The sequence below is a fragment of the Nakaseomyces bracarensis genome (assembly GCF_045282275.1).
Source record: "Nakaseomyces bracarensis strain CBM3 chromosome Unknown Scaff10_0, whole genome shotgun sequence".
Lineage (NCBI taxonomy): Eukaryota > Fungi > Ascomycota > Saccharomycetes > Saccharomycetales > Saccharomycetaceae > Nakaseomyces > Nakaseomyces bracarensis.
Genome location: NW_027263956.1, coordinates 940806 through 955756, shown reverse-complemented (window position 1 = coordinate 955756; position 14951 = coordinate 940806). Strand labels below are relative to the sequence as shown.

At 51.3% G+C, this 14951-nt stretch overlaps 1 protein-coding gene across 1 annotated transcript; it reads right to left on the bottom strand.

Moving 5' to 3' along the window:
* Positions 1 to 245: 245 nt before the first annotated feature.
* On the bottom strand, positions 246 to 14732 carry RNJ42_03035 (uncharacterized protein; the record flags this gene model as incomplete). The annotated part of the gene is made up of 1 exon (XM_071053200.1): positions 246 to 14732. The coding sequence occupies one exon, from the start codon at positions 14730 to 14732 to the stop codon at positions 246 to 248; it is 14487 nt and encodes a 4828-aa protein (XP_070911450.1).
* Between the last annotated feature and the right edge of the window lie 219 nt (positions 14733 to 14951).

Genomic DNA, 14951 nt, shown 5'->3' with positions numbered 1-14951 from the left:
AGAAAGCTAATTTATTTTTTAAGCTAAGAACTACATTATATAAATCGTCTAAAGAAATAAACTGCAAATTGATAAACTGCAAATAGATAAATATATACGAACATATTGAATGACTTTTCATGAAAAGCTAGTAATATTAGTGATTTGATACTGGGGAAAAGGTATCATATCGATCATAATAATATTCATTTTTCTAATTTTCTTCAATTTTTTATTCATATCACATAGACCGCATCAAAAATTATCTAAAGTAACAATAAAGCGCTCAAGGATAGAAGGTAATAATAGAATGGTACTGTAGTTATTCTATTAGCTGCATTGTGTTGCTGTTGAGAGCCAATACCTGGAGAAAGAATTGTTTGAGAGGCTGGTTGTGAACCAGAGTTGGAAGAGCCAGAGCCGGAACCTGAGTTGGAACCAGAGCCATTGTTTGAGGAACCTGAGTTGGAAGAGCCAGAGCCGGAACCTGAGTTGGAACCAGAGCCATTGTTTGAGGAACCTGAGTTGGAACCAGAGCCAGATAAACCAGAGTTGGAAGAGCCAGAGCCGGAACCTGATGAACCAGAGCCATTGTTTGAGGAACCTGAGTAGGAACCAGAGCCGGAACCTGATGAACCAGAGCCATTGTTTGAGGAACCTGAGTTGGAACCGGAGCCAGATGAACCAGAGTTGGAAGAGCCAGAGCCGGAAGGAGTTGGTACTACTGTTGCAATTGTTGTTGGATGTCCGGATTGATCTGTGGTAGTAATATGGGAAACTAGAGCCGTTGTTAATTCACCATTGGTGGTGAAGGTAGTCAAATAGTCGTTTGTTGGGACTGTAGTTTCATACGTTGTTGGGTTTCCGTTAGCATCCGTAGTTGTAACATGGCTGACAAGAGCAGTTGATTCTTGGCCGTTGGTTGTAATAACAGTGAGGTGGTCACTAGACTCTCCGCTTCCAGAGCCAGCAGAGTTAGGACTGTTTGAAGATATAGATAAAATTGAACTCTTTGTTACAGAACCAGATGCAGTTGTTAAAGAATGCTGCTCAGAAGAGAAGAATACTGGATTAGCGTCGATTAAAGTTTTGAATAATTCTGTCCATGTGGAAGTTGCAATATGACCATCAGTATCTGTATACTGAGAAATAATGACTTCTTTATGAATTGTTTCACCATCAGAAACAAAATACGTATTCTCAATTGTTGAAGCTGGTAACACAGTAACGACATTAGTAACCAAATTACCAGCGGAATCAGTGGAGGTAATATGATGAATGTAATCAGTTTCAACACTGCCGTCGGAGTGTGTCACAACGGTGGTGTAGTCGCTGTAGTGCTCGCCTGGACCTTCGATCTTGGAAGTGATTGGAACAACAGTTGGGGTACCATTGCTGTCTGTGGTGCTCACGAAGTGGACAGAGTCGGTCTCGACACTGCCGTCGGAGTGTGTCACAACGGTGGTGTAGTCGCTGTAGTGCTCGCCTGGACCTTCGATCTTGGAAGTGATTGGAACAACAGTAGACTTGCCGTTGTTGTCGGTGGTGTTCACGAAGTGGACAGAGTCGGTCTCGACACTGCCGTCGGAGTGTGTCACAACGGTGGTGTAGTCGCTGTAGTGCTCGCCTGGACCTTCGATCTTGGAAGTGATTGGAACAACAGTAGACTTGCCGTTGTTGTCGGTGGTGTTCACGAAGTGGACAGAGTCGGTCTCGACACTGCCGTCGGAGTGTGTCACAACGGTGGTGTAGTCGCTGTAGTGCTCGCCTGGACCTTCGATCTTGGAAGTGATTGGAACAACAGTAGACTTGCCGTTGTTGTCGGTGGTGTTCACGAAGTGGACAGAGTCGGTCTCGACACTGCCGTCGGAGTGTGTCACAACGGTGGTGTAGTCGCTGTAGTGCTCGCCTGGACCTTCGATCTTGGAAGTGATTGGAACAACAGTAGACTTGCCGTTGTTGTCGGTGGTGTTCACGAAGTGGACAGAGTCGGTCTCGACACTGCCGTCGGAGTGTGTCACAACGGTGGTGTAGTCGCTGTAGTGCTCGCCTGGACCTTCGATCTTGGAAGTGATTGGAACAACAGTAGACTTGCCGTTGTTGTCGGTGGTGTTCACGAAGTGGACAGAGTCGGTCTCGACACTGCCGTCGGAGTGTGTCACAACGGTGGTGTAGTCGCTGTAGTGCTCGCCTGGACCTTCGATCTTGGAAGTGATTGGAACAACAGTAGACTTGCCGTTGTTGTCGGTGGTGTTCACGAAGTGGACAGAGTCGGTCTCGACACTGCCGTCGGAGTGTGTCACAACGGTGGTGTAGTCGCTGTAGTGCTCGCCTGGACCTTCGATCTTGGAAGTGATTGGAACAACAGTAGACTTGCCGTTGTTGTCGGTGGTGTTCACGAAGTGGACAGAGTCGGTCTCGACACTGCCGTCGGAGTGTGTCACAACGGTGGTGTAGTCGCTGTAGTGCTCGCCTGGACCTTCGATCTTGGAAGTGATTGGAACAACAGTAGACTTGCCGTTGTTGTCGGTGGTGTTCACGAAGTGGACAGAGTCGGTCTCGACACTGCCGTCGGAGTGTGTCACAACGGTGGTGTAGTCGCTGTAGTGCTCGCCTGGATCTTCGATCTTGGAAGTGATTGGAACAACAGTTGGGGTACCATTGCTGTCTGTGGTGCTCACGAAGTGGACAGAGTCGGTCTCGACACTGCCGTCGGAGTGTGTCACAACGGTGGTGTAGTCGCTGTAGTGCTCGCCTGGACCTTCGATCTTGGAAGTGATTGGAACAACAGTAGACTTGCCGTTGTTGTCGGTGGTGTTCACGAAGTGGACAGAGTCGGTCTCGACACTGCCGTCGGAGTGTGTCACAACGGTGGTGTAGTCGCTGTAGTGCTCGCCTGGACCTTCGATCTTGGAAGTGATTGGAACAACAGTTGGGGTACCATTGCTGTCTGTGGTGCTCACGAAGTGGACAGAGTCGGTCTCGACACTGCCGTCGGAGTGTGTCACAACGGTGGTGTAGTCGCTGTAGTGCTCGCCTGGACCTTCGATCTTGGAAGTGATTGGAACAACAGTTGGGGTACCATTGCTGTCTGTGGTGCTCACGAAGTGGACAGAGTCGGTCTCGACACTGCCGTCGGAGTGTGTCACAACGGTGGTGTAGTCGCTGTAGTGCTCGCCTGGACCTTCGATCTTGGAAGTGATTGGAACAACAGTAGACTTGCCGTTGTTGTCGGTGGTGTTCACGAAGTGGACAGAGTCGGTCTCGACACTGCCGTCGGAGTGTGTCACAACGGTGGTGTAGTCGCTGTAGTGCTCGCCTGGACCTTCGATCTTGGAAGTGATTGGAACAACAGTAGACTTGCCGTTGTTGTCGGTGGTGTTCACGAAGTGGACAGAGTCGGTCTCGACACTGCCGTCGGAGTGTGTCACAACGGTGGTGTAGTCGCTGTAGTGCTCGCCTGGACCTTCGATCTTGGAAGTGATTGGAACAACAGTAGACTTGCCGTTGTTGTCGGTGGTGTTCACGAAGTGGACAGAGTCGGTCTCGACACTGCCGTCGGAGTGTGTCACAACGGTGGTGTAGTCGCTGTAGTGCTCGCCTGGACCTTCGATCTTGGAAGTGATTGGAACAACAGTAGACTTGCCGTTGTTGTCGGTGGTGTTCACGAAGTGGACAGAGTCGGTCTCGACACTGCCGTCGGAGTGTGTCACAACGGTGGTGTAGTCGCTGTAGTGCTCGCCTGGACCTTCGATCTTGGAAGTGATTGGAACAACAGTAGACTTGCCGTTGTTGTCGGTGGTGTTCACGAAGTGGACAGAGTCGGTCTCGACACTGCCGTCGGAGTGTGTCACAACGGTGGTGTAGTCGCTGTAGTGCTCGCCTGGACCTTCGATCTTGGAAGTGATTGGAACAACAGTAGACTTGCCGTTGTTGTCGGTGGTGTTCACGAAGTGGACAGAGTCGGTCTCGACACTGCCGTCGGAGTGTGTCACAACGGTGGTGTAGTCGCTGTAGTGCTCGCCTGGACCTTCGATCTTGGAAGTGATTGGAACAACAGTAGACTTGCCGTTGTTGTCGGTGGTGTTCACGAAGTGGACAGAGTCGGTCTCGACACTGCCGTCGGAGTGTGTCACAACGGTGGTGTAGTCGCTGTAGTGCTCGCCTGGACCTTCGATCTTGGAAGTGATTGGAACAACAGTTGGGGTACCATTGCTGTCTGTGGTGCTCACGAAGTGGACAGAGTCGGTCTCGACACTGCCGTCGGAGTGTGTCACAACGGTGGTGTAGTCGCTGTAGTGCTCGCCTGGACCTTCGATCTTGGAAGTGATTGGAACAACAGTTGGGGTACCATTGCTGTCTGTGGTGCTCACGAAGTGGACAGAGTCGGTCTCGACACTGCCGTCGGAGTGTGTCACAACGGTGGTGTAGTCGCTGTAGTGCTCGCCTGGACCTTCGATCTTGGAAGTGATTGGAACAACAGTTGGGGTACCATTGCTGTCTGTGGTGCTCACGAAGTGGACAGAGTCGGTCTCGACACTGCCGTCGGAGTGTGTGACAACGGTGGTGTAGTCGCTGTAGTGCTCGCCTGGACCTTCGATCTTGGAAGTGATTGGAACAACAGTAGACTTGCCGTTGTTGTCGGTGGTGTTCACGAAGTGGACAGAGTCGGTCTCGACACTGCCGTCGGAGTGTGTCACAACGGTGGTGTAGTCGCTGTAGTGCTCGCCTGGACCTTCGATCTTGGAAGTGATTGGAACAACAGTTGGGGTACCATTGCTGTCTGTGGTGCTCACGAAGTGGACAGAGTCGGTCTCGACACTGCCGTCGGAGTGTGTCACAACGGTGGTGTAGTCGCTGTAGTGCTCGCCTGGACCTTCGATCTTGGAAGTGATTGGAACAACAGTAGACTTGCCGTTGTTGTCGGTGGTGTTCACGAAGTGGACAGAGTCGGTCTCGACACTGCCGTCGGAGTGTGTCACAACGGTGGTGTAGTCGCTGTAGTGCTCGCCTGGACCTTCGATCTTGGAAGTGATTGGAACAACAGTAGACTTGCCGTTGTTGTCGGTGGTGTTCACGAAGTGGACAGAGTCGGTCTCGACACTGCCGTCGGAGTGTGTCACAACGGTGGTGTAGTCGCTGTAGTGCTCGCCTGGACCTTCGATCTTGGAAGTGATTGGAACAACAGTTGGGGTACCATTGCTGTCTGTGGTGCTCACGAAGTGGACAGAGTCGGTCTCGACACTGCCGTCGGAGTGTGTCACAACGGTGGTGTAGTCGCTGTAGTGCTCGCCTGGACCTTCGATCTTGGAAGTGATTGGAACAACAGTTGGGGTACCATTGCTGTCTGTGGTGCTCACGAAGTGGACAGAGTCGGTCTCGACACTGCCGTCGGAGTGTGTCACAACGGTGGTGTAGTCGCTGTAGTGCTCGCCTGGACCTTCGATCTTGGAAGTGATTGGAACAACAGTTGGGGTACCATTGCTGTCTGTGGTGCTCACGAAGTGGACAGAGTCGGTCTCGACACTGCCGTCGGAGTGTGTCACAACGGTGGTGTAGTCGCTGTAGTGCTCGCCTGGACCTTCGATCTTGGAAGTGATTGGAACAACAGTAGACTTGCCGTTGTTGTCGGTGGTGTTCACGAAGTGGACAGAGTCGGTCTCGACACTGCCGTCGGAGTGTGTCACAACGGTGGTGTAGTCGCTGTAGTGCTCGCCTGGACCTTCGATCTTGGAAGTGATTGGAACAACAGTAGACTTGCCGTTGTTGTCGGTGGTGTTCACGAAGTGGACAGAGTCGGTCTCGACACTGCCGTCGGAGTGTGTCACAACGGTGGTGTAGTCGCTGTAGTGCTCGCCTGGACCTTCGATCTTGGAAGTGATTGGAACAACAGTAGACTTGCCGTTGTTGTCGGTGGTGTTCACGAAGTGGACAGAGTCGGTCTCGACACTGCCGTCGGAGTGTGTCACAACGGTGGTGTAGTCGCTGTAGTGCTCGCCTGGACCTTCGATCTTGGAAGTGATTGGAACAACAGTTGGGGTACCATTGCTGTCTGTGGTGCTCACGAAGTGGACAGAGTCGGTCTCGACACTGCCGTCGGAGTGTGTCACAACGGTGGTGTAGTCGCTGTAGTGCTCGCCTGGACCTTCGATCTTGGAAGTGATTGGAACAACAGTTGGGGTACCATTGCTGTCTGTGGTGCTCACGAAGTGGACAGAGTCGGTCTCGACACTGCCGTCGGAGTGTGTCACAACGGTGGTGTAGTCGCTGTAGTGCTCGCCTGGACCTTCGATCTTGGAAGTGATTGGAACAACAGTAGACTTGCCGTTGTTGTCGGTGGTGTTCACGAAGTGGACAGAGTCGGTCTCGACACTGCCGTCGGAGTGTGTCACAACGGTGGTGTAGTCGCTGTAGTGCTCGCCTGGACCTTCGATCTTGGAAGTGATTGGAACAACAGTAGACTTGCCGTTGTTGTCGGTGGTGTTCACGAAGTGGACAGAGTCGGTCTCGACACTGCCGTCGGAGTGTGTCACAACGGTGGTGTAGTCGCTGTAGTGCTCGCCTGGACCTTCGATCTTGGAAGTGATTGGAACAACAGTAGACTTGCCGTTGTTGTCGGTGGTGTTCACGAAGTGGACAGAGTCGGTCTCGACACTGCCGTCGGAGTGTGTCACAACGGTGGTGTAGTCGCTGTAGTGCTCGCCTGGACCTTCGATCTTGGAAGTGATTGGAACAACAGTTGGGGTACCATTGCTGTCTGTGGTGCTCACGAAGTGGACAGAGTCGGTCTCGACACTGCCGTCGGAGTGTGTCACAACGGTGGTGTAGTCGCTGTAGTGCTCGCCTGGACCTTCGATCTTGGAAGTGATTGGAACAACAGTTGGGGTACCATTGCTGTCTGTGGTGCTCACGAAGTGGACAGAGTCGGTCTCGACACTGCCGTCGGAGTGTGTCACAACGGTGGTGTAGTCGCTGTAGTGCTCGCCTGGACCTTCGATCTTGGAAGTGATTGGAACAACAGTAGACTTGCCGTTGTTGTCGGTGGTGTTCACGAAGTGGACAGAGTCGGTCTCGACACTGCCGTCGGAGTGTGTCACAACGGTGGTGTAGTCGCTGTAGTGCTCGCCTGGACCTTCGATCTTGGAAGTGATTGGAACAACAGTAGACTTGCCGTTGTTGTCGGTGGTGTTCACGAAGTGGACAGAGTCGGTCTCGACACTGCCGTCGGAGTGTGTCACAACGGTGGTGTAGTCGCTGTAGTGCTCGCCTGGACCTTCGATCTTGGAAGTGATTGGAACAACAGTTGGGGTACCATTGCTGTCTGTGGTGCTCACGAAGTGGACAGAGTCGGTCTCGACACTGCCGTCGGAGTGTGTCACAACGGTGGTGTAGTCGCTGTAGTGCTCGCCTGGACCTTCGATCTTGGAAGTGATTGGAACAACAGTTGGGGTACCATTGCTGTCTGTGGTGCTCACGAAGTGGACAGAGTCGGTCTCGACACTGCCGTCGGAGTGTGTCACAACGGTGGTGTAGTCGCTGTAGTGCTCGCCTGGACCTTCGATCTTGGAAGTGATTGGAACAACAGTAGACTTGCCGTTGTTGTCGGTGGTGTTCACGAAGTGGACAGAGTCGGTCTCGACACTGCCGTCGGAGTGTGTCACAACGGTGGTGTAGTCGCTGTAGTGCTCGCCTGGACCTTCGATCTTGGAAGTGATTGGAACAACAGTAGACTTGCCGTTGTTGTCGGTGGTGTTCACGAAGTGGACAGAGTCGGTCTCGACACTGCCGTCGGAGTGTGTCACAACGGTGGTGTAGTCGCTGTAGTGCTCGCCTGGACCTTCGATCTTGGAAGTGATTGGAACAACAGTAGACTTGCCGTTGTTGTCGGTGGTGTTCACGAAGTGGACAGAGTCGGTCTCGACACTGCCGTCGGAGTGTGTCACAACGGTGGTGTAGTCGCTGTAGTGCTCGCCTGGACCTTCGATCTTGGAAGTGATTGGAACAACAGTTGGGGTACCATTGCTGTCTGTGGTGCTCACGAAGTGGACAGAGTCGGTCTCGACACTGCCGTCGGAGTGTGTCACAACGGTGGTGTAGTCGCTGTAGTGCTCGCCTGGACCTTCGATCTTGGAAGTGATTGGAACAACAGTTGGGGTACCATTGCTGTCTGTGGTGCTCACGAAGTGGACAGAGTCGGTCTCGACACTGCCGTCGGAGTGTGTCACAACGGTGGTGTAGTCGCTGTAGTGCTCGCCTGGACCTTCGATCTTGGAAGTGATTGGAACAACAGTTGGGGTACCATTGCTGTCTGTGGTGCTCACGAAGTGGACAGAGTCGGTCTCGACACTGCCGTCGGAGTGTGTCACAACGGTGGTGTAGTCGCTGTAGTGCTCGCCTGGACCTTCGATCTTGGAAGTGATTGGAACAACAGTAGACTTGCCGTTGTTGTCGGTGGTGTTCACGAAGTGGACAGAGTCGGTCTCGACACTGCCGTCGGAGTGTGTCACAACGGTGGTGTAGTCGCTGTAGTGCTCGCCTGGACCTTCGATCTTGGAAGTGATTGGAACAACAGTTGGGGTACCATTGCTGTCTGTGGTGCTCACGAAGTGGACAGAGTCGGTCTCGACACTGCCGTCGGAGTGTGTCACAACGGTGGTGTAGTCGCTGTAGTGCTCGCCTGGACCTTCGATCTTGGAAGTGATTGGAACAACAGTAGACTTGCCGTTGTTGTCGGTGGTGTTCACGAAGTGGACAGAGTCGGTCTCGACACTGCCGTCGGAGTGTGTCACAACGGTGGTGTAGTCGCTGTAGTGCTCGCCTGGACCTTCGATCTTGGAAGTGATTGGAACAACAGTTGGGGTACCATTGCTGTCTGTGGTGCTCACGAAGAGGACAGAGTCGGTCTCGACACTGCCGTCGGAGTGTGTCACAACGGTGGTGTAGTCGCTGTAGTGCTCGCCTGGACCTTCGATCTTGGAAGTGATTGGAACAACAGTTGGGGTACCATTGCTGTCTGTGGTGCTCACGAAGTGGACAGAGTCGGTCTCGACACTGCCGTCGGAGTGTGTCACAACGGTGGTGTAGTCGCTGTAGTGCTCGCCTGGACCTTCGATCTTGGAAGTGATTGGAACAACAGTAGACTTGCCGTTGTTGTCGGTGGTGTTCACGAAGTGGACAGAGTCGGTCTCGACACTGCCGTCGGAGTGTGTCACAACGGTGGTGTAGTCGCTGTAGTGCTCGCCTGGACCTTCGATCTTGGAAGTGATTGGAACAACAGTAGACTTGCCGTTGTTGTCGGTGGTGTTCACGAAGTGGACAGAGTCGGTCTCGACACTGCCGTCGGAGTGTGTCACAACGGTGGTGTAGTCGCTGTAGTGCTCGCCTGGACCTTCGATCTTGGAAGTGATTGGAACAACAGTAGACTTGCCGTTGTTGTCGGTGGTGTTCACGAAGTGGACAGAGTCGGTCTCGACACTGCCGTCGGAGTGTGTCACAACGGTGGTGTAGTCGCTGTAGTGCTCGCCTGGACCTTCGATCTTGGAAGTGATTGGAACAACAGTTGGGGTACCATTGCTGTCTGTGGTGCTCACGAAGTGGACAGAGTCGGTCTCGACACTGCCGTCGGAGTGTGTCACAACGGTGGTGTAGTCGCTGTAGTGCTCGCCTGGACCTTCGATCTTGGAAGTGATTGGAACAACAGTTGGGGTACCATTGCTGTCTGTGGTGCTCACGAAGTGGACAGAGTCGGTCTCGACACTGCCGTCGGAGTGTGTCACAACGGTGGTGTAGTCGCTGTAGTGCTCGCCTGGACCTTCGATCTTGGAAGTGATTGGAACAACAGTAGACTTGCCGTTGTTGTCGGTGGTGTTCACGAAGTGGACAGAGTCGGTCTCGACACTGCCGTCGGAGTGTGTCACAACGGTGGTGTAGTCGCTGTAGTGCTCGCCTGGACCTTCGATCTTGGAAGTGATTGGAACAACAGTAGACTTGCCGTTGTTGTCGGTGGTGTTCACGAAGTGGACAGAGTCGGTCTCGACACTGCCGTCGGAGTGTGTCACAACGGTGGTGTAGTCGCTGTAGTGCTCGCCTGGACCTTCGATCTTGGAAGTGATTGGAACAACAGTAGACTTGCCGTTGTTGTCGGTGGTGTTCACGAAGTGGACAGAGTCGGTCTCGACACTGCCGTCGGAGTGTGTCACAACGGTGGTGTAGTCGCTGTAGTGCTCGCCTGGATCTTCGATCTTGGAAGTGATTGGAACAACAGTTGGGGTACCATTGCTGTCTGTGGTGCTCACGAAGTGGACAGAGTCGGTCTCGACACTGCCGTCGGAGTGTGTCACAACGGTGGTGTAGTCGCTGTAGTGCTCGCCTGGACCTTCGATCTTGGAAGTGATTGGAACAACAGTAGACTTGCCGTTGTTGTCGGTGGTGTTCACGAAGTGGACAGAGTCGGTCTCGACACTGCCGTCGGAGTGTGTCACAACGGTGGTGTAGTCGCTGTAGTGCTCGCCTGGATCTTCGATCTTGGAAGTGATTGGAACAACAGTTGGGGTACCATTGCTGTCTGTGGTGCTCACGAAGTGGACAGAGTCGGTCTCGACACTGCCGTCGGAGTGTGTCACAACGGTGGTGTAGTCGCTGTAGTGCTCGCCTGGACCTTCGATCTTGGAAGTGATTGGAACAACAGTAGACTTGCCGTTGTTGTCGGTGGTGTTCACGAAGTGGACAGAGTCGGTCTCGACACTGCCGTCGGAGTGTGTCACAACGGTGGTGTAGTCGCTGTAGTGCTCGCCTGGACCTTCGATCTTGGAAGTGATTGGAACAACAGTTGGGGTACCATTGCTGTCTGTGGTGCTCACGAAGTGGACAGAGTCGGTCTCGACACTGCCGTCGGAGTGTGTCACAACGGTGGTGTAGTCGCTGTAGTGCTCGCCTGGACCTTCGATCTTGGAAGTGATTGGAACAACAGTTGGGGTACCATTGCTGTCTGTGGTGCTCACGAAGTGGACAGAGTCGGTCTCGACACTGCCGTCGGAGTGTGTCACAACGGTGGTGTAGTCGCTGTAGTGCTCGCCTGGACCTTCGATCTTGGAAGTGATTGGAACAACAGTAGACTTGCCGTTGTTGTCGGTGGTGTTCACGAAGTGGACAGAGTCGGTCTCGACACTGCCGTCGGAGTGTGTCACAACGGTGGTGTAGTCGCTGTAGTGCTCGCCTGGACCTTCGATCTTGGAAGTGATTGGAACAACAGTAGACTTGCCGTTGTTGTCGGTGGTGTTCACGAAGTGGACAGAGTCGGTCTCGACACTGCCGTCGGAGTGTGTCACAACGGTGGTGTAGTCGCTGTAGTGCTCGCCTGGACCTTCGATCTTGGAAGTGATTGGAACAACAGTAGACTTGCCGTTGTTGTCGGTGGTGTTCACGAAGTGGACAGAGTCGGTCTCGACACTGCCGTCGGAGTGTGTCACAACGGTGGTGTAGTCGCTGTAGTGCTCGCCTGGACCTTCGATCTTGGAAGTGATTGGAACAACAGTTGGGGTACCATTGCTGTCTGTGGTGCTCACGAAGTGGACAGAGTCGGTCTCGACACTGCCGTCGGAGTGTGTCACAACGGTGGTGTAGTCGCTGTAGTGCTCGCCTGGACCTTCGATCTTGGAAGTGATTGGAACAACAGTAGACTTGCCGTTGTTGTCGGTGGTGTTCACGAAGTGGACAGAGTCGGTCTCGACACTGCCGTCGGAGTGTGTCACAACGGTGGTGTAGTCGCTGTAGTGCTCGCCTGGACCTTCGATCTTGGAAGTGATTGGAACAACAGTTGGGGTACCATTGCTGTCTGTGGTGCTCACGAAGTGGACAGAGTCGGTCTCGACACTGCCGTCGGAGTGTGTCACAACGGTGGTGTAGTCGCTGTAGTGCTCGCCTGGACCTTCGATCTTGGAAGTGATTGGAACAACAGTTGGGGTACCATTGCTGTCTGTGGTGCTCACGAAGTGGACAGAGTCGGTCTCGACACTGCCGTCGGAGTGTGTCACAACGGTGGTGTAGTCGCTGTAGTGCTCGCCTGGACCTTCGATCTTGGAAGTGATTGGAACAACAGTAGACTTGCCGTTGTTGTCGGTGGTGTTCACGAAGTGGACAGAGTCGGTCTCGACACTGCCGTCGGAGTGTGTCACAACGGTGGTGTAGTCGCTGTAGTGCTCGCCTGGACCTTCGATCTTGGAAGTGATTGGAACAACAGTAGACTTGCCGTTGTTGTCGGTGGTGTTCACGAAGTGGACAGAGTCGGTCTCGACACTGCCGTCGGAGTGTGTCACAACGGTGGTGTAGTCGCTGTAGTGCTCGCCTGGACCTTCGATCTTGGAAGTGATTGGAACAACAGTTGGGGTACCATTGCTGTCTGTGGTGCTCACGAAGTGGACAGAGTCGGTCTCGACACTGCCGTCGGAGTGTGTCACAACGGTGGTGTAGTCGCTGTAGTGCTCGCCTGGACCTTCGATCTTGGAAGTGATTGGAACAACAGTAGACTTGCCGTTGTTGTCGGTGGTGTTCACGAAGTGGACAGAGTCGGTCTCGACACTGCCGTCGGAGTGTGTCACAACGGTGGTGTAGTCGCTGTAGTGCTCGCCTGGACCTTCGATCTTGGAAGTGATTGGAACAACAGTAGACTTGCCGTTGTTGTCGGTGGTGTTCACGAAGTGGACAGAGTCGGTCTCGACACTGCCGTCGGAGTGTGTCACAACGGTGGTGTAGTCGCTGTAGTGCTCGCCTGGACCTTCGATCTTGGAAGTGATTGGAACAACAGTTGGGGTACCATTGCTGTCTGTGGTGCTCACGAAGTGGACAGAGTCGGTCTCGACACTGCCGTCGGAGTGTGTCACAACGGTGGTGTAGTCGCTGTAGTGCTCGCCTGGACCTTCGATCTTGGAAGTGATTGGAACAACAGTAGACTTGCCGTTGTTGTCGGTGGTGTTCACGAAGTGGACAGAGTCGGTCTCGACACTGCCGTCGGAGTGTGTCACAACGGTGGTGTAGTCGCTGTAGTGCTCGCCTGGACCTTCGATCTTGGAAGTGATTGGAACAACAGTAGACTTGCCGTTGTTGTCGGTGGTGTTCACGAAGTGGACAGAGTCGGTCTCGACACTGCCGTCGGAGTGTGTCACAACGGTGGTGTAGTCGCTGTAATGATTTGTTCTATACGTTTCTATAGCGCTATCTGTTATTATTTTACCGTCAGAATTTGTTGTTATATAGTAAGAGATCACATCTTTTTCGTAATAATATTCTTTATCGTTGTTTGTGGTTATGGTTCTCGGAGCCGGAGGACTGTAAATAAAACGTGTGCTAGCTGTGTACGCTATTAATCCAAAGAAATCTGTGAGCCAATAGCTAACCACTTCATATTCGGTTACTCCGTTACCAAGGTCAATTTTAGTGGTAGAGGGTGATGGTGGTATATCGTGAGAGGTGTAAGCATTCACTATAGAACTGTCAGTCACAATCTCCCCATCGCTATCTACTGTGATGAAGTACGAAACAACTGTGTGGAAGTGCTCGTGAAGTCTAGCAGCATCGATCGTTTTAACTGCTGGAGGACTGTAAACTATGGTACTACTGGTTGTGTACACATTACCATTTCCGTTTTCTGTTAGCCAATAGCTAATCACATCATATTCGGTAACTCCATTACCAAGGTCTAATTTAATTGTGGTTGGTGATGGGGGCGCATCGTATGTAGCAAAGTCAATCATGGATTTTGTTGTGTATGGATATGGACCGCCTACAGGGTTATTATAAACAAGACGATTCACGCGTACGTAATTGCTGAAATAAATGCCTCCATTACCTTTATATGTATAATCAGGCACAACATCTGTCCCAGTAGCATTAATAATAGAAAAAAATCGTGCGTCATAGTTTGTTCCAATAATTAGATTGTAGCTGTTACCTCCTGATTTTACAGTTAACACACCAGTCAGACTGTTGTAGTCGGTACTATCGATAGGAGCTGCGAAACCTATATAACCTTTGGCAGAACTAAAGTTTTTTACTTTCAGTTGAATATCCACATTTGATGGAACAAAAATTATTGCACCATCGTTAAGTTCAATGGTTTGGTCACCAATACCGTTAATTCCCGGACCTGCCAACCACAACTTTCCAAGATCTGATAATTCAATGGTTCCTGTACCTTGAAAATTGTTGCCATTAAGAATAAGCGAAGTACCTTTAGAGAGTTTCAAGTGATTATTATTGATAAATGTAGTAGTGCTCCCCCACCGGAAAACTTCTATACTATAAATACTCATCTCACCTTCATTGATAAAAGACCCAGGGGCGTCTACTGTGAAATACGAGTCAGAATAAATAATTGCTGTATCTGTATTGCGATCTATTTCGGAAGGAGATGTCACTAAAATAGTACCTTTATTGATGAAATTGTCTACCTTAAATTTGTAGTAAGGTACAGTGTTACCACTTTCATGTATCAAATTCAAAACACCATTAGTACCTATTGAAACAGAACCTGAAGTAACATTAAAATAGGTATCTCTTTGTATGGTGGCTGTTGATGGAACTTCATAATTTAAGGTACCTTCAACATCCAAACCATCTTCGAGAGTTACTTTTCGATTGTTTACGGTGACGCTGCCAAGACTAGGCACGTTAAGTTGGTTAATAAAAATTCTTGCATCATTGGATGCCTGACCCAACACTAGGGTGATAAAAAAGAAATATAGGAAAAACTTTTTCATTTCAAAGTTAAAAGAGAAAAAGTTGCTTCAATACTAGACAATATATTTGTCTTCTTACTCAAATTTTTTTAGTTTTTTTTTTTTTTTCTATTCCCTAGTTTATAAGTATTTGTTATTGTTAACTGCTCCTTATTTATTTTGTTTTCCTTTATCTATCGTGTTAGATTCTAGCAGGTTAACAACAATAAATAATGTTAGTAAAAGCTGTCTTGTTTTGTT